A 22456-nucleotide genomic window follows, 5' to 3' on the forward strand; every position below is an offset into this window, starting at 1 on the left:
CCACACACTTCCTTTTTTTGTAGATGCTAAAAGAAAAACAAGATATATGTAAGTTCTGCATTAGTTGAGGAGCTTTTGAATTCTTTCTGAAGAGGAAACTTACTTTATTTAACTGAGGTACTTCCTATGTGTGCTATATCCGTTGCTTATAAAAATCTAGATACAGCCTCTTATGGGGGGATGGGGTGCTTACTGAAGAATTTCCTGCAGTGTGATGTATGTAAAAACTATAAAGATTATTCAAACCATAGTGGTTTATTTGTATATCGCTTTTTCACATGCTTTCTTTTCTCTAGTTTTTAAAAATATATTATAAAAGTTATATTATGAAAAAAGTCATTAAGTACATTAAATTATCTGCCTTATCTTGGTTTGTTTGATACTTGGATTTATTTTATGATAATCTTTTGATAAAATGACAAATTAAAATTCCATTTTTTTCAGTCTGAATTTCTTTTTTTTCTGAATACCACATTTGGATATGTTCTTTCTTGAATGGCTCTTCTTGGTCATTCAAAGTTAGGCATAATGAACCTAAAAGGGAACACAAACATGAGTGAGGGTAGTAGATAGAGTGTCACCCTGAACATGGCAAAACTTACAAAACCTGGTATGTGCTTATTTTCATTTATGTCATTCTATTTGCCTCCTACTAAAAGGGAAAATCTGATATTGAATGAAATGGTGTGAATTATTAAGTGAATTTTTTCTTTCATATTTTGGAGAATACTCAAGTTAGATTTGTTATAAATAAATGTGTAGGGCCAAAAACATTTTTCTGATATTTTTTCCTTAAAAGACTGACATTTAATTTACTTTGTCCATTCCCCTATGAGCCTCCTGGGATTGAAAATTAATATCCAATTCAAGGCAGAAGGACTCTGTTTCAATGAGATAGTTTCTCTATTTTGACTTTTAAATCATTCTTCATTATGCTCTGCCAATTTTTAAAATTGTAAAATAATTCCTAATTTATAAGATTTTCTATTTAAAAATAAAATTTATTAATATTTTGTTTTAACATCACCTAAATTTCTCCCTTCTATTTTCCCTCTCCCCACAATTATTCCATATGAAAAATTGTTTGTTTGGTTTTTTTAAGGAAAAAATATGAAAAGAGGAAGAAAAGGGGGAGAAATGAGCAAAACCACTCAATTCGTTGACAAAAAAAATTCTGACAATATATTCAGTGTTTCACACATGTGGATTTCCCTTCCCCTTCAACTCCCACTATCTGCAAAGAAGTAGGGGAGAGTGTCTTTTCATATTTCTTCTTTGGGGTCACACTTGTTCTTTGTCATTTTGTAGTTATACATTTTCAAACTGCTCTATAGTTGTGGCCATTATGTGTATTATTTTCTTGTCTCTGTTTCACTTTGAATCAGTTAAGGTTTTCCATGCTTCTCTGTATTAATCACATTTGTAATTTCTTACAACATAGTGATATTCCTTTTCATATGGTTTTTCTCCAACAAAATTTATACTATTGCCCACATCTGGAATAGCATCATATGTAATCATGCTTATCAGAAAATAAAGGTGGAAATAATTATAATATTAATAACCAGTGATATCTAATTAGTCAGTGAGCATTTATTAAATTCTTTCTGTGTGCTGTCAGGAACAGCAAGTAATCAAGCTTCTTTAGACAAATGGAGTTCATGAAGGGAAAATACAGTATAATAAGATAGAAAAGGTAGTCTGGAACCAGTTGGTTAGGGACCTTACGTGTCTAACAAAAGAGTTTATATTTGATCCAGAAATAATGAGAAGTCATTGAAGCTTATTGATTGTAGGAATGATGTAGTCATCTCTAGGATTTAGGAATATTACTTTGGTAGAAGCATGAAGCTAGATTAAAGATAGGGAGATATATTGCAAAAGTTCATTTGACAAATGATGAGGGCTTGAACTAGGGTCATGGCCATATGAAGGGAGAATGTGAAGGCAGATAAACTGGTCAAGACTTTAACGATAGATCATATATGTGTGATAAGGATATGAAGAATCAAAGATGATCCCAAGTTTATAAAATAGGGTGATGACATATACAGTAGTACCTTTGACAGTAATAAGAAATTTCAGAAGAAGATTGAGGTTGTGGAGAAAGAGGAGTTCTGTTATAGATAGATAGATAGATAGATAGATAGATAGATAGATAGATAGATAGANTGTTATAGATAGATAGATAGATAGATAGATAGATAGATAGATAGATAGATAGATAGACAGACAGACACACATACATACATATATGTTTGTGTATATATAGCTGGACATTCACATGATGTTTTAAAAGTTTACAAATCACTCAACATATTATCTTATTTTGATCATCAGAGTAACTCTATGGTACAATTGTTATTGCACCTCTTTTACGGATGAGTAAATGGAGGCTTGGAAAATTATTTCTTTTCTCAAAGATACGACTAATAAGTTTCAGAACCAAGTCTTTGAACCCCGGCTTAAGTGGGAGTCTCCAGAGGATAACTATGTAGTACCCTAGAATTACTATTGGTTGTGTAAGGGTTAAAAATAAAAGGGTTGTACTAAATATATAAAAATGTGGTTGCCAAAATTATTACTCAAGTCAGAATGACTTTATAGCAATTTATTTATAAAATAGAGGGAAAGAGTGAAAATAAGGAAAATGAGAGAGAGCAGATAATTACTCCAGCCCGATCTGAACCAGAAAGGGCTTCAGAGGCCCCAACAAAGAGGGCCCAGAGGTAAATTAAATAAGAATTTTAGCCACGAAGCCTCCTCCAAGAGGAGAGGCCTCTCCGGAGGCTAGTACCTCTCAGAAAAACCAGGAAAGGGAGTCAACCTTTTTCACTCACCCACATGGTAGTTCTAAGGGAAAAATCAAAGAGCAGTCCAAGGTCCCAAGCAGGAGCTCCTTCAAGGTCAAATTCCAAGGCAAAAGAGCTGGTCACAGGAAGTTCTGGCCACTTTTAAAGACCCTTCCTTATCGTCACTTCCTGTGCCTTCCTTCCACTTTACATGGACCAATTGCAGCTATAACTTTACTAAGGACTGCCCAGGGAACAGTCAGTTGATTCTGATTTATTACCCACTTTCGCACACATGGGTCACAGATCTCCCCATACTTAAAGATAAGTAGGGTGTATACACTTCTGGTGATTAAATCTAAAAATGGGCAGGGGAGAGTTAATCCCATCTTCACAGATGTGATCCTTTAGGACACATTTAGCTCTAAGTCCATGATCATGTGGGTACATCTATTATCCTGGCCTTTTTAAGAGGTTCTGATTTCTCAATTTTTATGTCTTTTCAGATCAAAGATAGTGCATCACAGACAAGGGATGTCCTCAGGCAACATTTTAATGATTTAAAAGGAACCCTCAGGAAGCTCTTGGATGAACGATTGGTATCACTGTTGCAAGAAGTGGACACCATTGAGCAGGAGACCATCAAACCATTAGATGACTGCCAGAAGCTCATAGAACATGGAGTCAGCACAGCCGAAGACTTAGTTCGAGAAGGTAGGATCTTGGGGCCCTTCTAAAGTTTTTCCATTTGAAAATCTTCTAAATAGAGGACAATATGTATGTGTTTATAAGATCTATGACATCTTAGAGATTTGTGAGAATTCAAGAGACCTTTCTCAATTTGGGTAATTTTATAAGATGATCTTTTTCTTTTTTTTTTAATTATTTATTTATTTAGACTATTTTTCCATGATTCCATGATTTATGATCTTTCCTATCCCTCCTCCCTCCCCCCTCCTGGAGCTGGCAAATGGGTTATACATGTATCATTGTTCTAAACCTATTTCTATGGTATTCATATCTACAATAGAGTAATCTTTGTACATCGAAATCCCAATCCCCTTCGAACCATGTCCTATGTTTTTCTTCTGCATTTCTACTTCCACAGTTCTTTCTCTGGATATAGAGAGTGTTTTTTCTTCTAAATTCCTCTGGATTGTCCTGGATCATTGCATTGCTGCTAGCAGAAAAGTCTGTTACATTCGATTTTACCACAGTATATCCATCTCTGTGTACAGTGTTCTCCTGGTTCTGCTCCTTTTGTTCTGCATCCATTCCTGGAGGTCTTTCCAGTTCACATAGAATTCCTCCAGTTCTTGATCATCCTTTTAAAAGCTCTTCATGTCATTTAGAATGACAGAGAAAGCACCCTAGAGATCTTCTAGTTCAGGCATCTCACTTTTTAGGTAAGAAGTCTGAGGCCCAGAGAGGCTAAGGGACCTGCCCAAGGTCACACACAAGGTCAGTATCAAAGGGTCTTTGGGCTCTCAAATCTTTTCCATTATAACATGCTGTCTCACCAATCATGTAAATAATAATAATAGCTCACAAATTAATTCTGAGTAGTTTGCAAACTAATTTCCTATCCCCTGTGAGGTAGTTGAAACAAATAATAGGAGGGGACCTGTGATTTCATTGGTATAGGAAATACTCCTATAGATGAAGGTGATAGATGATACTGAATAACGATGCTTTGGTTGGGGGAAAAACTGCATTTAGGATTCAAACAAGTTCTTCTCTTGTGAAGCATTTATTTGATAGGTTTTAGACCAACAGTTTGCACCTCTAGAAGCCTTAGTGCTGGTTATCAGTGGGTTTGGTGGGCCAGTAGACTTAAGATCAGTGTCTGGCTTTCTCAGAATTTCTGGTAAATTTGGGATTGCTAGATTTGAGTATCATGGAATTTGAATGTTTGATGGCAAGTTTGAGCTCAATGGCTTTGCTTTGGTGGTAGTCTTAGGGCAAGGCTATATGGTCTGAGACTTAGCACCTGTGGGCTTGGTGATCGTGGCACTTGAGGACCTTAGTAGCATTGCTGGCCTACTTTATCTTCAGTCTTTCCTTGTTATACATCTCAGCAAAGCACATATTTCTTTGAAACATGGGTCAATTAGTTTCAGAAATTCATATCCTGATGACCTGGAATTTTTGATACCATTTCTTTATTACTTTCAGGACTGGATATAGGTGGTGTAGATCTTAGATCTGAGCATTTTTACACCATTGCATGTGTGCTGGGATATAATAATCACTTTTTCAAAAGTAGTGGTATTCCTCTTGACTTTGGATTGCTTTCTGCAAAGTGTTGTATAGACAGACCATGACTTTAGTCATAAGACCAAGGATCCAGACTTGATCCTGTTGCTTCCATGGGGTTCCAGTGAGCTTTGTTCTTTTCTGAAACTTCTATGTCCAAGAACATACCCATCTGTGATGGCTAGGCAGTGGGAAGACCTGCCACCACCTAAGAGCCACCCTGTCCCTTTTTTTTTTTTTTTTTTTTAATATTTTTAAACCCTTAACTTCTGTGTATTAGTTCCTTGGTGGAAGAGTGGTAAGGGTAGGCAATGGGGGTCAAGTGACTTGCCCAAGGTCACACAGCTGGGAAGTGTCTGAGGCCAGATTTGAACCTAGGACCTCCCGTCTCTAGGTCTGGCTCTCAATCCACTGAGCTACCCAGCTGCCCCAACCCTGTCCCTTTTGCTTTCTCCCTTCTTGTACATACTGGATTTTAATATGATTGGAGTCATCTACTGTGTGGCTTCCAGTGAGGGAGAGCAAAACCATACCTTACCATTTTTCTTCCTCTGTGGCCTGCAATATAACTGACACTGTCATATAACTTACTGATATAACCTAAGGATCCCTGGACCTTGCTTTCCCCTCCCCCCCATACTACCTTTAAGACTTCTGGACCTTGCCATCTATCTTGCAATTGAACTTAAGTGTATGGACCTTCTGTTTTCTCTTTGTCTCCTCAGCATTTACCACCTAGGAACGGCTTAATAAATGCTTTTTCAAGGATCCATATGTGCAAAAAATAATTCTAGTACCTCTTCTTTGTGGTGGCAAAGAATGAGAAAGTAAGATGATCAGTTGGGGAATGGCTGTGTGTGGTGTATGAATGTCATGGAATTCTGTTGTGATATAAGAAATGATGAAGGGATTGGTTTCAGAGAAGCCTGGGAAGAGTCATTGAAACTGATGTAGCAAAGGGAGTAGAGCTAGGAGAATAATTTATACTATAACAACAATATCATAAAGACACAGAGGTTTTAGTAAATCTGATCAACCAATCACAGTTCCATGCTGAGACATGCCCCTGCCCACCTCCACACAGAGAGCTGAAGGAGCCAGAGCACAGATCAAAGACTTTTGTTGTTATGGCCAACATAGGAATATGTTTTGATTAACTAGATATATATGTAATGGGTTTCATTTTTCTTGCTTCCTCATTTTCACTGTCTTATCTAAATGTATATCCTGTTCTAAAAACATGATCAACTCTGGCTCATTCAAAATGTAAGCATTTTTATCTCTACTTCTCTTTAATCTTAAAGCTGTATGTACATTAATCTCTCCACCTTTTCTAATTTCCGAGTTACAGTTACTATAGATAAGATTTTCACAGGTTTACATGGTTTCAGACAGATCCCTGTCCATGTCCTTTTCAGAGCTTATTGCTCTTGTGTCCAAAGTGTTTGTACATTCTCTTTTTCACCATTTTTGTGCCTTATTCTTCTGACACAATAGGAAAAAGCAACTAAAAGCTAATGGTATTTCAATCAATTCGACTTAGATACATGGCCAGAACAACATAATTCCCAACAGTTTACTGTAGAAGAAGTCAGAAAAAAAAAATAGACCAGCTCATTCTTATAAAAGCTTACTATAATAATATAGTAACCTGGTTAGGCTTAATTATCTCTTGGATGGCAAAGATTACATACTATCCATACTCTCTGTCAGAGTCTATATGCTATTCAGACACTCAAATCTAAAAAAAAAAGTTAGAGCCAGTAAATTTTTTAGATCTTTATTAAATCCTAGCCTAAAGTAATTTAACAATAATATCTGATTTTACAGACCTCATCCTAATATCTGTAAACATATTTCATAAGTAAAGGCAGATTGCAACTTTTACATTGTGATTTTCTGTAGACTAAACTAAGGTGACTTTGTAACTACAGAACCCAAGAGTAATTACATATACTTGTTTAGAGAAAATATAAGCAATGTTTATTTTTAAGTGTGCATCAGTATTTATTATAGAAGAAATGATTCTAAGGCTTCCATATACAGTGTTTAAATTGACAATTGGTATCTTAATAAGAGATACCTTAGTATTTCAGGAATTTCACTGAAGCCTTCAAAATTAACATGTCATTAAGGGAAAGAAATGAAATTAAGCATCAAAAAGCCAAACCAATCTAGGGAATATGAAATAAAAAATGAGGAGAAATGAAATCATGGCAGTGGAAAAAGTTGAAGTCAAACCAGTTGTTTGGGTTTTTTAAACCCTTTCCTTCCATCTTGGAATCAATACTGTGTATTGGTTCCAAGGCAGAAGAGTGGTAAGGGCTAGGCAATGAGGGTTAAGGGACTTGCCCAGGGTCACACAGCTAGGAAGTGTCTTGAGATCAGATTTGAAACCGGGATCTCCTGTCTCTAGTCCTGACTGTCTATCCATTGAGCCATTTGACCCCCCCTAATCAATTTTGAATATTTGGATATTTTGAAGAATACAGATGATAAACTCTAGCTTTCACAAGTAAATATTTATTGTTTATTTCAGGTGGTAGATGTCAAGCATTTCTTTTTAATAAAGTAGAGATAATGAACTTTCTTTGGAACAGAATTTAAACACACACTAAAAAAAGATTCATATATGAAATACTGTTTACAGTCCAAGAATACAGTAATTTGGAAGTTTAGAAAACAAAAGCCAAGGTGAAAAGGCTGATTAAGATGATACTCTAACACAGGAGTCAACGTTGTTACCTTTTTTTTGTTATATCATCAGTATCAGGGATCTGTTCTTACAGCAGCTCCCTTGGTTTAGTCTGAAAGAAAGGCATTTCTTTTTTTTTTTTTTTTTTTTTTTAAACCCTTGTACTTCGGTGTATTGTCTCATAGCTGGAGGGTGGGCAATGGGGGTCAAGTGACTTGCCCAGGGTCACACAGCTGGGAAGTGGCTGAGGCCGGGTTTGAACCTAGGACCTCCTGTCTCTAGGCCTGACTCTCACTCCACTGAGCTCCCCAGCTGCCCCAAGAAAGGCATTTCTGCCAGGCTCCTTCACCATCTGGGTCCATCCAGCGGTTCCATAGTGTCAGCACTCTTCTGGTAGAGTCTCAAATGCTGGCAGATCTCATTTTTCTAATCTAGAGTACTGTTATCCCTGCCACTACTTTGTGTGAATGATGCTAGTGCATTAGAACTTTCTCCCATCCTTTCTTTGTTTAAGGATTTTTCTAGAAGAGTGTGCTTTTTTCCTCTTGGCCTTTTTACCAGTTTTGCTGCCAGAAGTAGTCCCAGATGAGCTTGAAAAAGGATTCCTTTGATCTGGGGATCAATTTGTACCTCCCACATCCGCTATTGCTCTCTTACTCTTAGGACACAAAGCCTGTTCTTGCTTTCTTAATTGGGGTGGGGTGGCAGAGGAGATAGGGAGAGTGAGAATAAGAACTAAAGTAAAATAAATTTGAATTCAAAAAATGCTTTTTCATTTCTTCACTTATATTCCTTATCCTTGCTAGTGACTCCTCAAAATACATGGTGTTAGTCACAAGAGGTGTGTCAGGACAGATCTGTGGATAAATGTAGGTCATGGGTCATGACTACTGGAAAATAACTTCACTCCACCCTACCATTAATAATACATCATTAGTATCATCTTCACATACAAACAACACTATATCTTTGTCTTATTCAGTGTGAATTGACAAGACACTAAGACAAATTGCCTTTTAAAAAATTTGTTTTATAAACAGCACATAATTACCTCCCTGGAGGCTTTAAGTTTAGAAACAAACTAAAAGGCAATTCAGTACAGCTCAAGAATGTCACTTCCTTAAGGAATTGGAAATATATATTTTTTAATTTTAGAAAACAAGTTTCTCAGTATACATACTATAAATATGTGTTATACTATTTGGTACTTAAGTATTTTAAACATCAAATCCTGCTTTTTGGCTTGCAAAATAAAAACATATTTATAGAATTTCAAAGATTATGTTGAACTTGACCTACTCCCTACTTTCCTTTTTTTAAAGATCTTAAGATGGGATCTTAATATTAGAATGGTGATAGCAGTGTGAAAGTCTGATAGAGAAATAAAAGCAACACGGATTATTGCTTCTTTTCAACAAATGAGTGTATTTAGCTGGGTCATATAGTCCCTCCTTGGTGATCCTGTTTTGCTTCCATCAGTTTTTCTGTCATTGCTCTGTTCAAGTAGTCTTCAACTAATATTGCATGGAATTTTTTTTAGAAAACATAATCCTGTTACTTGTATTTGTAAGATATTGAGTGTTAGCCATCCTGGGAAGGTAATAATATACACGTTTGCTAATGATTCTTTGATGAGAAAAGTTAGACGGTACCGGGCTCTTTGTTTCACTGACAATTAGTAGTCTTTCTGTGAAAGCCATGATTAACCAGATTTTACCTATATGAAACAGAGTCTTCCTTTGATTACTTGGCCATTGGTTCCCGGTAATCATAGAGGCAGCTGACAGTGCAGTAGGTAGAGCACTGAGCCCCAAGTCAGGAAGACCTGAGTTCAAATGTGGTCTCAGACATTTATTAGCTGCATGACCTCTGGCAAGTTACTTAGTCTGTTTGCCTCAGTTTCCTCAAATGTAAAATGTAATAATAGCACTTATATTACAGGGTTGTAAGGAGGACCAAATGAAAGCTTCTAAAAGCATTTAACATAACCTGTCCCATAGTAGGTGCTATGTAAATATTTATTTGCCTCTTTATCACCATCCCTTTCCCCCCTTGGTCCTTGGACTTAACTTTTTTCCCCTTCTAATACTTTAAAAAATAATAATAAAATTTTATTGGTAAGTTTTGTTTTTAAATATCCTAAATTTCCTCCTTTCCTCCTCCCTATCGCCTTCCAGAGGACTATCCTTTACTAGTATCTCTTATTAATAGTTGCCTTATTTTTTCTCCTTTGTATATGAGCTAAGGAAATATGGAAGATTTCGTTTTTTTTCCTGGCCTTGCATTTAACCATTAGACCGGAGACACAGCTTGACAAGAATCCTGCCAGTTACCACTTGATAGATGAAATGTAGTGTTTTGGGATTTTTTTCTCTATCATATTCCTTAATATTACTGTTTTCTTTTCTCTGGCCCCAGGTGAGATTGCCATAGTTGGTGGTGTGGGAGAAAAGAATGAAAAACTATGGAGTTTTACCAAAAAGGCCTCACACATTCAATTGGACAGGTAAAGGAATTATTGTTACCTTTAGTTGTTTTTTTGAGGATTTAACCTACTTTTTGCTATTTCTCTTTTTTACAGAAATCTGATTTTGAGGGAGGTAGAGAATATTCATTTCCAATGATTCTTATTTTTTTATTCTTCTTGCCAATATTACCCATACAAAATAGTAGTGGCACCCTGCCTCTTTTTTTTTTTTTTTTTTTTTTTGTAGAGAAGGATTCTGATGTATAAAATTGCATATACTATTAGACTTGGTTGATATTTTGGTTAGTTTTGCCAAACTTTTTTTTCCTTTTTATTCTTAGTTACAAGGAGATGGCTCACTAGGTAAGGAGGATAGATTCAGAAATGAAAGTGAGGTGGGAAAAATATAACAAATTTAAAAAATTAAAACAAAATCGTAGCAATTATCTTCTTTTGTTGTTGTTTTGTAGATGTTCGTGTGAAATGAAAAGCTCATATGAAGTTGTTGTTGAAACAGAAACATTCTTTAGATAGAAAGGCTAATCTTTGCAAATTTGACAGTTGAGACTCTACCAATTTTCTTTAAACTCTGTGGTTCTATTTCCTTGTGGTCATAAAATGGGAAGAAAATCTTTGTAACATCTTGCATAACTCCTGTTGCTTTCCTGGGCTTTAGAACCCTTCTGAGTTTCAACAGCATATAAGCAATATAGAATTTGGAGCAATTAACCATTCCCTCATTTTGTTTTCCTTTAGTTTCAGTATTTTTTTAGAAGTCCTTACTTTTGTCCATGTATCAGTTATTGGACAGAAGAGTGGCAAGAGCCTAGGTAATTGGGTTTAAGTGACTTGCCTAGGGTCATACAGTTAGGAAATGTCTAAGGTCAGATTTGAACCTAGATCCTCCTGACTCCAGGCCTGGCTCTCTATCCCCTGAGCCATCTAACTGCCTGCCCCTCCAATCTCTATATTTTTAAATATTGAACAGTAAGTATTTACATTGTTTCTCCAGCTTGCCAGAAGTGCCTCTGCTGGTTGATGTGCCATGTTTATCTGCTCAGTTGGATGACTCAATTCTCACTATAGTCAAGGATCAGATTTTTAATCATGGCACAGTTGCATCTCGGCCACCAGTACAGATTGAAGAGCTCATAGAGAAGCCTGGAGGTATCATAGTACGATGGTGTAAGGTGAGCTATTCAATGTGAAATGTTTGCTTTAAAATGTTTGTTTTAAAATGTTTGTATGAAAAGTTGATGTCTTGTTTTTTATCTTATGTGTAGGGTTTCAGCATATTTTCCAATTTTCTCAAAATAAAAATCCCATTGTGATGAAAATATAGTAAAAGGAAATTTGGACTGAGATAGCTATTCTAGATAGTTTTGAAAAGAACCTTTCTTAGTTCCTTCACATCTTTCTCATCACCATTTTTTCAGCTTAGCTTTGTAGTGGGTTTGGGATCTGCTGCAGATGTATTAAGTAGAAAAGCCAGAAGATATTATTGAAAACTAGCTGGCCTGCCTCCATATGTGATCACTACTGTTCTCTTAAAATACTTCTAAAATAAGATTCATAAAGAATATTTTTTATTTCAGTACTTCACTCTGAAAATGTTCACATGTTAATTCACAAGTTATTGCATGATGTGTAAGGCTTAATCTCTTGAGTCATAATGTCTAGCAACTGTTGATAAGTAGTATAAGTATACTACTTATAGATCACTATCCAATTTAAAAGAAGGTTATTTTTTTTTAACCCTTAACTTCTGTGTATTGGCTCATAGGTGGAAGAGTGGTAAGGGTGGGCAATGGGGGTCAAGTGACTTGCCCAGGGTCACACAGCTGGGAAGTGTCTGAGGCCGGATTTGAACCTAGGACCTCCTGTCTCTAGGCCTGACTCTCAATCCACTGAGCTACCCAGCTGCCCCAAGAAGGTTATTTTTAAATGTGATAAATCTTAATTTTTTTTAATGAAGTCATGATGCAGAAGAGAGCAGTAATGTTAATAACATTCAAATAAAATAGGTATTGGTAATCTCTACTCAATAAAATAAAAGTCCTTATTCCATATTTTGTACAGAGGTAGCTGTAGAGAGGGGACAATTGATGCATGCAGTCTTTTGTCTCTAGCATTATTTTTTTCCCCAGGAATCTCTTATGTAGTTGTTTTCCAGTCATATTTTGATACCATGCTTCCAAAAAAGCAAAATTATTCATCTTCCTTGGAAACTACAAATTACTCAATTTGACAGACATTATTAATCATCTATGTGCCAGATGAGGAAAATGACATATTGTGTAGTCCTTGATCTTAAGGAATTTATAGTGTCATTGTCTTTCACTATGGTATATTTCATGTAGCCTTCTCAAGTATAGCCAATGTTTAATTTGAATTTGCTGTTTGGGGGGCAGCTGGGTAGCTCAGTGGATTGAGAGCCGGGCCTGGAAACTGGAGGTCCTAGGTTCAAATCTGACCTCAGACACTTCCTAGCTGTGTGACCCTGGGCAAGTCACTTGACCCCCATTGCCTACCCTTACCACTCTTCTGCCTTGGAGCCAATATTCAGTATTGTAATGGAACATTAATAGTAAGAATGGGTTGGGCCAGGGATTGTGGGTTCGAGTCCCATCTGGGGTGCCAAACTGTAATGGAGGGTTACCAAGGAAGTTAACTAATATTATCTGTGGGTTCACAGTGGGGTGAGAGAGATAGGTATGACAGATGAACAGGACCAAACAAGGTAGGGAGACCAAGTTTAACTACTAGGAGGTAACAGTTACTGAAAATGGCAGTTAGGCTCCAACAGTCACTCAGCCCACCTACGCAAGGGCCTATGGAACCAGCAGGCAAAAGGCAAAGGTTTATAACAGTTTAATTGTGGGAAACAATAATAAAGGATGGGAATAAGGGATTCTATACTTACAAGCTAAGGGCAAACCACAGAGTCAAGGGAGGGACTTATCTACACTAATCTAAGACCTAAGCCAGGCAGGGCCCAGAGAATAACGGTACTGGAGTGGGAATCCTCACAGTAGAGTCCAGAGATGTTTTCAGGATGCCAGGAACCAACTCCTCCAGAACCGATGGTCCAAAGCAGCCCAGTAGGGAGAGAGCTGTCCACCAGATTGCAGATCACTCCCTACTCAGTGCTGTTGTGCAGGATAGATGTCCTCTGCTTCCAACCTTCACCGCATTCCAGGATCCCAGGGAATCAGGGTGCAACTCCACTAGCTCTAAGGTCTCCCAGGGAATCAGTTACTGCCTGTCCGACCCACCATGGAGTCCTTCTCAGAGAGTGCCAGCCACTTCCTGTTTCCACATTCCATGTGGAATTCTCCAGCCCTTCCTGCTAAGTCTCCTGCATAACAACTAAATAATAATCTTTCTCACAACAGTTTTGACTCCAAAACAGAGATAAGGGTTTAAAAAAAAAGAATTTTTTGTTTGTTGTCATAAAGAAAGAAAAAGAGAACACTAATTCATAGGCACTTTTCTTCAGGCTACTGAGTGATGATATTGAAGGAAATTTTCCTTTGGACATTTGGCTAATGTTAAGCTTTTCTTTCCAGGTTGATGATGACTTTACAGCACAAGATTACAGACTCCAATTCCGTAAGAGTACTTCAAACCATTTTGAAGATGTATACGTTGGTTCTGAAACCGAGTTCATAGTATTACATATAGACCCCAATGTTGACTATCAGTTCAGAGTGTGCGCTCGAGGGGATGGTCGGCAGGAGTGGAGTCCATGGAGTGTTCCACAGATAGGCCATTCTACATTGGTACCTCACGGTATGCCACTTCTTTCTGTAGCACTTATTCTATAGGTCAAAATATTACCTTTTATACTTTTAGCTCCTCAGGAACAGTTACTTGGGATAGATCTTGACTTAGACATTAGAGCATGGTCGTTAATGTAACTTCACAAGTCTATCACTTTCTAACCCCAATGCTTTATGATCATTGAGAAAGCTTCTTAGCACTCCCAATGCCATGTTTTAGAATAAAAACTAGCATTTATACTTTAGGCACTTTAAAGTTTACAAAATGCTTTAGATATGTTATCTCATTTGGTTTTATGACCAGAAATCTAGGGTAAGACTATGGAAGTTGATCTAAATGAGTAGATTTCAGAGTTGCCTGTTGACTTGTGTGAAGAGTTAAACAAGTCTATGGAAAGAGTTTTCCTTGAAAAATTTGAAATTGACCCTGCTATTTTAGCAAAAAATAAGAACCAGTTGTGTTTTGGATTAGTTCTAAATTAGACTGGAATATAATTTACTCAGATAAATTAGATCAGAATAAACCCAGAATAAACTTGATCATGTTGGTATTAGGGAGAAGATAGCATTAACTAGATATAGGACTTGAGCATCATTACTTTATTTTAAACATTGGCACCTCACAACTAGGTAGGAATAGATTAATAGCTTTCTTAACTTGAGGAATAACTGTCAAATTGTAACTGATCATGAATTTTGATCACGTTTGATCTACAGTATTGATTCTTGTCCACCATAACTTTGGCTCAGATGTGTATAGTAAGAATGCTCCAGATAATTCTATTCACTTTTCATATTTTTGCTTACAAAAAGAATGGACGGCTGGCTTTGAGGGATACAGCCTGAGCAGTCGAAGAAATATAGCACTCAGGAATGATTCCCAGGCAACAGGTGTTCTCTACTCCAGTGCTCCAACCTATTTCTGTGGGCAGACATTAACGTTCAGGCAAGTAGATGCTGGAAAATATGTGTTGTGTGTTTAGTAAATATATTTCTTCAAATATCTTTAGCCTTCTTCAGAAATGGGACACTAAATTTTAGAGAAAGTTTATTGGTTCTGGATTTCTTGGGTATTTTCTTTAGTATGTTAAATAGAAAATTGGCAGGTTGGTAGTGAAACCAATGCTATTGCCAACTATTATTGATCAGAATGAAAAAGTAAACACAGTAATGTATTATAGATCAGGATGTCAAAGAATATTGTATCCCAAGTTTTGTTTATCAGTTTTGTGTGTGTGTGTGTGTGTGTGTGTGTGTGTGTGTGTGTGTGAGAGAGAGAGAGAGAGAGAGAGAGAGAGAGAGAGAGAGAGAGAGAGAGAGAGAATAGCAAGGTAAAATTACTGTTTATAGTTGTACTTTTCTCTCAAATTCAAATTATTAGCTCTCCCCATCAGCTATCTATTTTATATCCCCCAATTCCTATTGCTTTCTTATATTTTAGTTTCTTTATTTCTGTTTTCATCACATCTCATTGGTGAATCCCAAGGTAACATTTCTAAATTAGTATTCTTAAAAACTGAAACTTCATTGAGAGAAGGAAAGATTTACCTCATTTTTATTTCTTGTATTTTTTGGTGTGGGGAAAGGGGAGGAAGAGCTATATTTTAGTCCAGCAAGACAATTCCTTCTATAAATTTCAGGTCCTAAGAGGATAAGTTTTCATTTTCAAACATGGCCCCATGTTAGCTATTCTATCATGTATTCCATATCTGTTATGAACACAGCTCTCTGTTCCTAGTGATACAAGATAGGGTGGTGACATCTGAAGATTTTTCCCTAGCCAAATTTTTTGAGTCATTAACAAGTATTAAAATGTCCTGTTTTATTGATGCCTCTCCCCCAATCACATGATAGTATTTATAATTAACATTAAAAGACCCCCAACATCAAAAATACTAGAAACATGGAACTTGGAAAGTCTCTAGGCTTCAGTGGATCGCTGAATAGCCAAGAGTTCTTTGAAAGTATGAATATACTCACTCATCCTTTTTTATATTTATTATTTAAAGACTCTGTGACCTTGGCTTTTGTCAGGGGTGTCCAAGATGTAGGCTTGCTGCTAAAGGGAGCTACTCTTCCTGCCTTCATCCTGACTCCAGCTATAATGCATATGACTCTGCTGCTGCCCAGAAGTCAATTCTAACCCCCAGATTTTGCCCTAAGATAAATAGTGAGAAGAAACATCTAGTTGAAGAGAAGTTGAAGCAAGATGCTAATTTGGCACAGATCCTGAGCCTTAGCTCCCATCATCATAGGTGTCCAGACTAAAGTTATTTATTTCAAAAGTCACGACAAATAAGAATGAATGTAAGAAACCTTCAAATCCCACTAAAATAAAGCCTCAGCCAGTAGATGCACAGCCTCATTAAAGGCTATAAAAGGTGATAGAACAACATGGTAATTATTTCCTCTCAATCTGATAATACCATTTCTTTCCAGAATTAGTCTTTCATCTTCCTATAAAAAAGCATGTAGATTCTATCCTGAACAAGGGGAAAGAAATCTTTAATGCTACCATATGAAGGGATCCTTTAAAAAAAAAGGGCTTAGCACTATTAAAGCCAATTCTGTCAAATGTCAAAATAAAGCCTTCTTGTAGTGTAAAAGAAAATTAAACAACATCCCGAAGTGTGTCATTGGGAGCTGTAGTTAATGTTTCTGAAGTCATGTTTGCTTCAACTCTTAGGACAAATTCAGAAAGAAATCCACAACTTTTGAGAAGATAAGACATGACACATTCTTAAGAAAAGCATCTATAGGGGGCAGCTAGGTAGCTCAGTGGATCAAGAACCAGGCCTAGAGATGGCAGGTCCTAGGTTCAAATCCGGCCTCAGACACTTCCCAGCTGTGTGACCCTGGGCAAGTCACTTGACCCCCAATGCCTACCCTTACCACTCTTCTGCCTTGGAGTCAATATACACCAAGACAGAAGGTAAGGGTTTAAAAAGAAAGAAAGAAAAGCATCTATAAAACAGTAGGAGGTCTATACTAACCAAAGAGCTTCTGGAGGAGAAAAGCTCTTTTGTCACTTCTCCAGGCAAAAGATAAACAATTTGTGTCTTACGGTGAAATATGACCGTTGCAGAAGATAAGCAAAGATTGTTCATTGATCCATTTGTTAAAAAGATATTTTCTGAATGTTTGAAGTTAATTAAAAGGGACATCCAAGGAAAAGGTGCTTAAAACATTGAAAAAACTAACTGAAAATATTCCATATGCCAAAAAAATTGTCAACTGTTGTGTATTCCTTTCATGCCTTGAACCAATTGCAAGCCTTATTGGAAATATCATTCCAATATACAAGAAAGTCATTTTAGTAGGAGTTCAGTCTGACAAAGATGAAGCACATACCTAGGGACAGCTGGGAGCCTTTGTTCCTGTAATCCTCACCACTGGCTATTCAGAGCGTCTCCCTAGTTCAGGTGCTACTTCCTCCATGATGACTTCTGTGACCCTACTCACTACTGCAGCTGGAAGCAGTTTGTCCCGGTCCCAAAATTTTCAGGGCACTTCATTTGGGAGTCTTTTATTTGTTGTTGAATTATTTTAGTCGTGTTTGACTCTTGGTGATCCATTTATGGATTTCTTGGCAAAGATCCTGGAATGGTTTGCCATTTTCTTCTCTACTTGACAGATGGGAAAACAGAGGTATACAGAGTTAAGTGATTTGCCCAGGTCATACAACTAGGCTGGATTTGAACTCATCTTCTTGATTCTAGGCCTGGCTCTTTATTCACTTCTATCTGGCTATCTAGCTACCTTTGAATTTACCATACTCAAATTTGTCTTATACTTAATTACCCATATTTCTTATTTTTCCTCTGAGGTTGCAAATGGAGATGTCGTGTCTCATTTTATGTTTGTATTGCTAACCTAACAGTGTCTTGCACCCATGTACTAAATAAACAAATGGTTTTTAAAAATTGAATTACAAGACAGTGGGGGTAATGGTTGTTGTCTTATTTATTATTCATTGATTGGTTAGGTTTTGAAGTTAATTTATTTGAATTCCCTCAGCCAGGCATTTACCTGTTAAATTTTTTATTCCTAATTGTGGAATTAATGCATTTGTCCCTTGTAAAGTAAATTTCAGGGAAGACAGGTACCCCGAAGTCGTGTTAGGCCTGTGTCATTACTAAACTTGACATAATCTTGGAGGCAGAATAGAATAGAATAGCATAGGATCAGTGTGCCATGAACAGACCTTCTCTTTGGATACTCCCCCCCCATCTTTCCCTGGGGAGTATCACCTAGGGGTGTGGACACTACTCAAGGCTGTATCTGCTGGAAATAGGGATCCTGTGACTCTGGCACCTCCTAATACCTGACGCCTGCAGCTCATCTATTGCAAGTTGAGACGGACCTCCAGGGTGATCTCATCCAATCCTCTCATTTTCTCAGTGAGGAGGAGGTGGAGACCCACAGCCATCAAGTGACTTTCCCAAGTTCATTAAGGGAGAAAGTGGCAGAGCTGAGATTTGAACCAGAGGCCCATCGTTCTGATCCTTGTGCTCTTGTCCTTCTTTTTCTCAACTCCCCATTACAGGCCATCTGCCTCCAAGCCTCTAGTTATGTTTTTGACAAAGCAGGTGATTGAATGAATTCTCTTAGTTGATAGAGATTTTACTAGAGAACCTCTTCTGTTCTTGAGTGTTTGATGTAAGAGCCGATGCTTCTGTGAGATCCCAAACTAGACATATTAGGAGGGTCTGGCAGCGAGCCTTCATTTACCTGCAATAAAGTGAGTTCTGTGAGACGCCAGTGTTCATTGCTTTGACTGGGGCTGGAGTTGTGGTGGGAGTGGAAGAGGCTTTAGTCCAGGCCTCTCATTTACGCAGGAGGAGATAAGTTCAGTTCACTGCAGTGCCTCCCTTTATTGGTCACAGTTAAGCCGGTAGTCATAGATGCATAATTGGGCGTCGCTTGTAGCACTTGTAAGAAAAGCTAACATAGAGCACTTTAAAGTTGGCAAAACGCTCCTCACGAGTTACCTCACTGGATCTCAGAACCACCCTCGCAGTCAAACGCTAAAACGATCCCCATTTCATGTCCAGCTCACGCTGACTAAGTGCCTGTAAGAAGTCAAGGACACAAATAGGAAGACGATTTTTTCCCTCAATCTGTTTCTAGTCTGCTAAGTGGATGAGCCCTGAACACCTCCAAAATGCCAATTAAAAGGAAATAAATAAAGGCTGGGATCAGTCCCGCAGAGAGGAGCCGGACGCTTGTCAGCGAGCCGGTCTGGTTTGAATAACCAGGTGAAGTTTCTGTGGAGGACACACACAACCCCTGGGCTGGGCCTCCAAGGAGGAAGGATTCAGACAGATGGGATTGTAAAGGAAGAACCTTCTGAGCACAAGGGCCAACCTGCACAGAGCAGAGACGGAGGCTGTGCCATGAAGGAAGGGCACCCCCTGATGGCCATGGGCCTGCCATGCTGGAACCCTGGCTGCCACTGAGCATTTGAGAGACTGCATGAACCAGATAGTACATGAGCAAGAGCTTGTTGGCAGTGGTGTGGGGGGGTGAATTGGAGCTAGGAGAGCCCACACCATCCAGGAGACTGTTAGAGGAAGGAGGCCGGAGAAGAGGGGACGAAGGCTGGAGGAGAGTCGCAGGATTAGAGAGAAAGAGGTGAGGTCAGAAGTAGGAGAAGCAGAACCTGTCAGATGTTTGTCAGGGAGTCAAAAGCTGATTGCAGGGTTTTATTGGCCAGAATAGTGTTGCTGTCAGCCGAAATAGGGAAATTCTTCTGAGGGGCAGGTTTTCATTGCAGATGAGTGAAGTTTTAGCCATCTTGAGCTTTAAGTGTTAGCACAGCAGCTAGGAGGTCTGGCAGGTATTTTGAAATTTGAGATGCTCTCCAGGGATAGTAGGGGTACAGAGGAGCTTTAGTAATCATCTGTATAGAATAGGTAGAGCCGTAGGGGAATTAAAACATGATTGCTAAGGAAGAGAAGAGAAATAAGAGAAGGGGGCAGAAGGGTTGGAGTCTCAGAATCTTAGGGATAGAAGGGCCATGTCATCTATCCCCTCTACAGCCCTTCCAGCCTTTGAAGACATTTCATAAAAGGAAAACCACTGTCTCCCAAGGCATTTAATTAAGATTAGTCAGTTTTGGCCTTTTTTATTTTATTTATTTTTCCCTAATTACATGTAAAAAATTTCTATTATTTTTCAAAGAATATTGAGTCTTAAATTCTGTCCCTCCCTTCCCACCACTCCAGATCCCCTCTTGAGATGGGAAAGTAATTCCATATAAATTTTACATGTGCAGTCATGTAAAACATTTTTCATATTAATCCTTTTGTGGAAGGAAACACAAATAAAAAAAATTAAGAAAAATGAAAAACATTTGCTGTGAGCTGGATTTGGATTCTATCACTTCCTTTTCTCTGGAAGGAGATGACATTTTTTATGAGTCCTTTGGGATAGTTTTGGATCCTCATATTGCTGAGAATAGCTAAATTATTCAGTTGCTCATTGTGCAATATTCCTGTGACTGGATACAGTGTTCTCCTGGTTCTGTTTATTTCACTCTTCTTCAGTTCCTGTAAGTCTTTCCAAATTTTTCTGAGCTTCTCCTGCTTGTCATTTCTTACAGCACAATAGTATTCCATTACACTCATATACTATAATTTATTCAGCCAGTCCCCAGTTGATGGATATCCCCTCACTTTCCAATTCTTTGTCCCACCCCAAAAAAGAACTTTTAAAAATGTTTTTGTGCATATAGGTCCTTTCCCCACAGCTCCCCCCCACCTTTTTTATCTCTTTGGAATACAAACCTAGTAATAATATTACTGGGTCAAAACATATACCGTATTATATAGCCCTTTGGGTATAGGTTAAAAATTGTTCTCTAGAAAGATTGAATCAGTTCACAACTCCCATGCAAAGCTGGTCTATTAGATTGGTGGCTGGGAACACAGTGACTAAAGCAGAAATGTCCCTGCCTCTAGGAGCAAGGACTCCTTCTGGAAGCAACAACATGTACACATATACATCAGTACTATTTTGTACTTTAGTTATTTTAGTAAGTAATTCGGTTGAGATGTGGGGAGAGAGGACTTAACAGCTACAGGAATCAGAAAAGACCTCTTATGGGAGAACCTAGAGCAGAGCTGGGTGGGCAAGTGGTGTTTCCAAGAGGCAGGAGAAGAGAAAAAGTGAAGCTATGATGGTGAGATGGAATATACAATAAGCAGAACCAAGAAAACAATATACATGACTACAGCCTGGTCATGAAGAAACCATTCAAAGGAAGGCCACCTATCTTTGGTTCCAAGAGAGAGAAGAGCAGTAAAGGCCAGGTAATGGGGGTTTAAGTGACTTGCCCAGGGTCACACAACCAGGAAGTGTCTGAGGACAGATTTGAACCCAGGACCTCCTGCCTCTACGCCTGGCTCTCAGTCCACTGAGCCACCCAGCTAACCCCTGGCCAACCATCTTTGGAGTGACTAAAAAGCCTCACTTCTTACTTCTTCAGTAGCCTTGTTGCTCATCTTCTTGCCCCCAGTCTTTACCCTTTCAACTCTTCCCACTCAATGTTCCTAAGACCTTACTCAGGCAGCACCAGGTCTGTTTGGTCTCCTGCATCTGACCGAGTATACAAGTTTCTGCCATAGGCATCCTTGTCTCTCTGCTGTGGGGAGGAAAGCATATTTTGTTCAGGGCCCCAAAGGCCATGATTGGGTTCTCAGGTCAGCAGTTTGACTTTTTAGTGGTAGAGATTTTTCCTTGACATTGTTGAGGCCCCTGTATACCTACATTTTTCATGCAATTTGTGCAGATTTTTCCATGTTTCTCTGAATCTTCTGTATTTGTCATTTCTTAATAAATATTAAGTGCCTAAAATTAAAAAAAAAAACAGATGGCCTTGGACAAAAATGTATGTACTATGAGGAGACTAGAAATTCAAAAACTCTGCATGCAGAGCTCTACATCTTTTCTTCCTCAGCCACTGCCACCATCAACCCAGAAATGAGAGGAACAGAGCTTTCTCCAACCTTTTCGGTGTCCTTAAAAGTAGGAACTTGGTTTCAGAGACCTTGTTAATCAATGTATCATTGTAGTTCTTGATAGTTAGGGCTGCTGTTCTATCTACATGAAATGGTGGCTAACTATATAAGATGCATTTCTACTAACTTGAATGTAAACAGGATTTCTGTAAATTAAGTTTTTTAATATGCTTTAAGAAAATTCTTCTATTTAAAAGGAACCCCTGTGAATTTGTTTATAACGTGCATAATCACAACATAGATTGTTTGGTAAATTTGGTTGTTTTTTTAATGTCGCTTTTTCTAACCTAACTTGTTCCGTGGCCATTTGATCTTTGTTAAAAAAATTTTTTTTCGAACTTCTGTATCTGTTGTCAAAACAATATGATATTCATTTATTTTTTTAAATTCTGCATTTTAGAAACATTAACTTTTTACTGTCAAAAGTTACATTTCTTGGAAAC

The 22456-nt window shown here is 37.9% G+C and overlaps 1 protein-coding gene across 1 annotated transcript in view; it reads left to right on the forward strand.

Annotated features, from left to right (window-relative positions):
* CRLF3 (cytokine receptor like factor 3) overlaps positions 1-22456 on the forward strand; it is a 43509-nt gene that overhangs the window by 17478 nt on the left and 3575 nt on the right. Inside the window, exons 2-6 of the mRNA XM_044676242.1 lie at positions 3299-3506; positions 10162-10249; positions 11223-11400; positions 13780-14002; positions 14806-14938. Of these exons, the coding sequence (XP_044532177.1) occupies positions 3299-3506; positions 10162-10249; positions 11223-11400; positions 13780-14002; positions 14806-14938 (830 nt within the window). The remainder of the gene's footprint in view (positions 1-3298; positions 3507-10161; positions 10250-11222; positions 11401-13779; positions 14003-14805; positions 14939-22456) is intronic.

This window comes from Gracilinanus agilis, chromosome 4 (genome assembly GCF_016433145.1).
Source record: "Gracilinanus agilis isolate LMUSP501 chromosome 4, AgileGrace, whole genome shotgun sequence".
Classification (NCBI taxonomy): Eukaryota; Metazoa; Chordata; class Mammalia; order Didelphimorphia; family Didelphidae; genus Gracilinanus; species Gracilinanus agilis.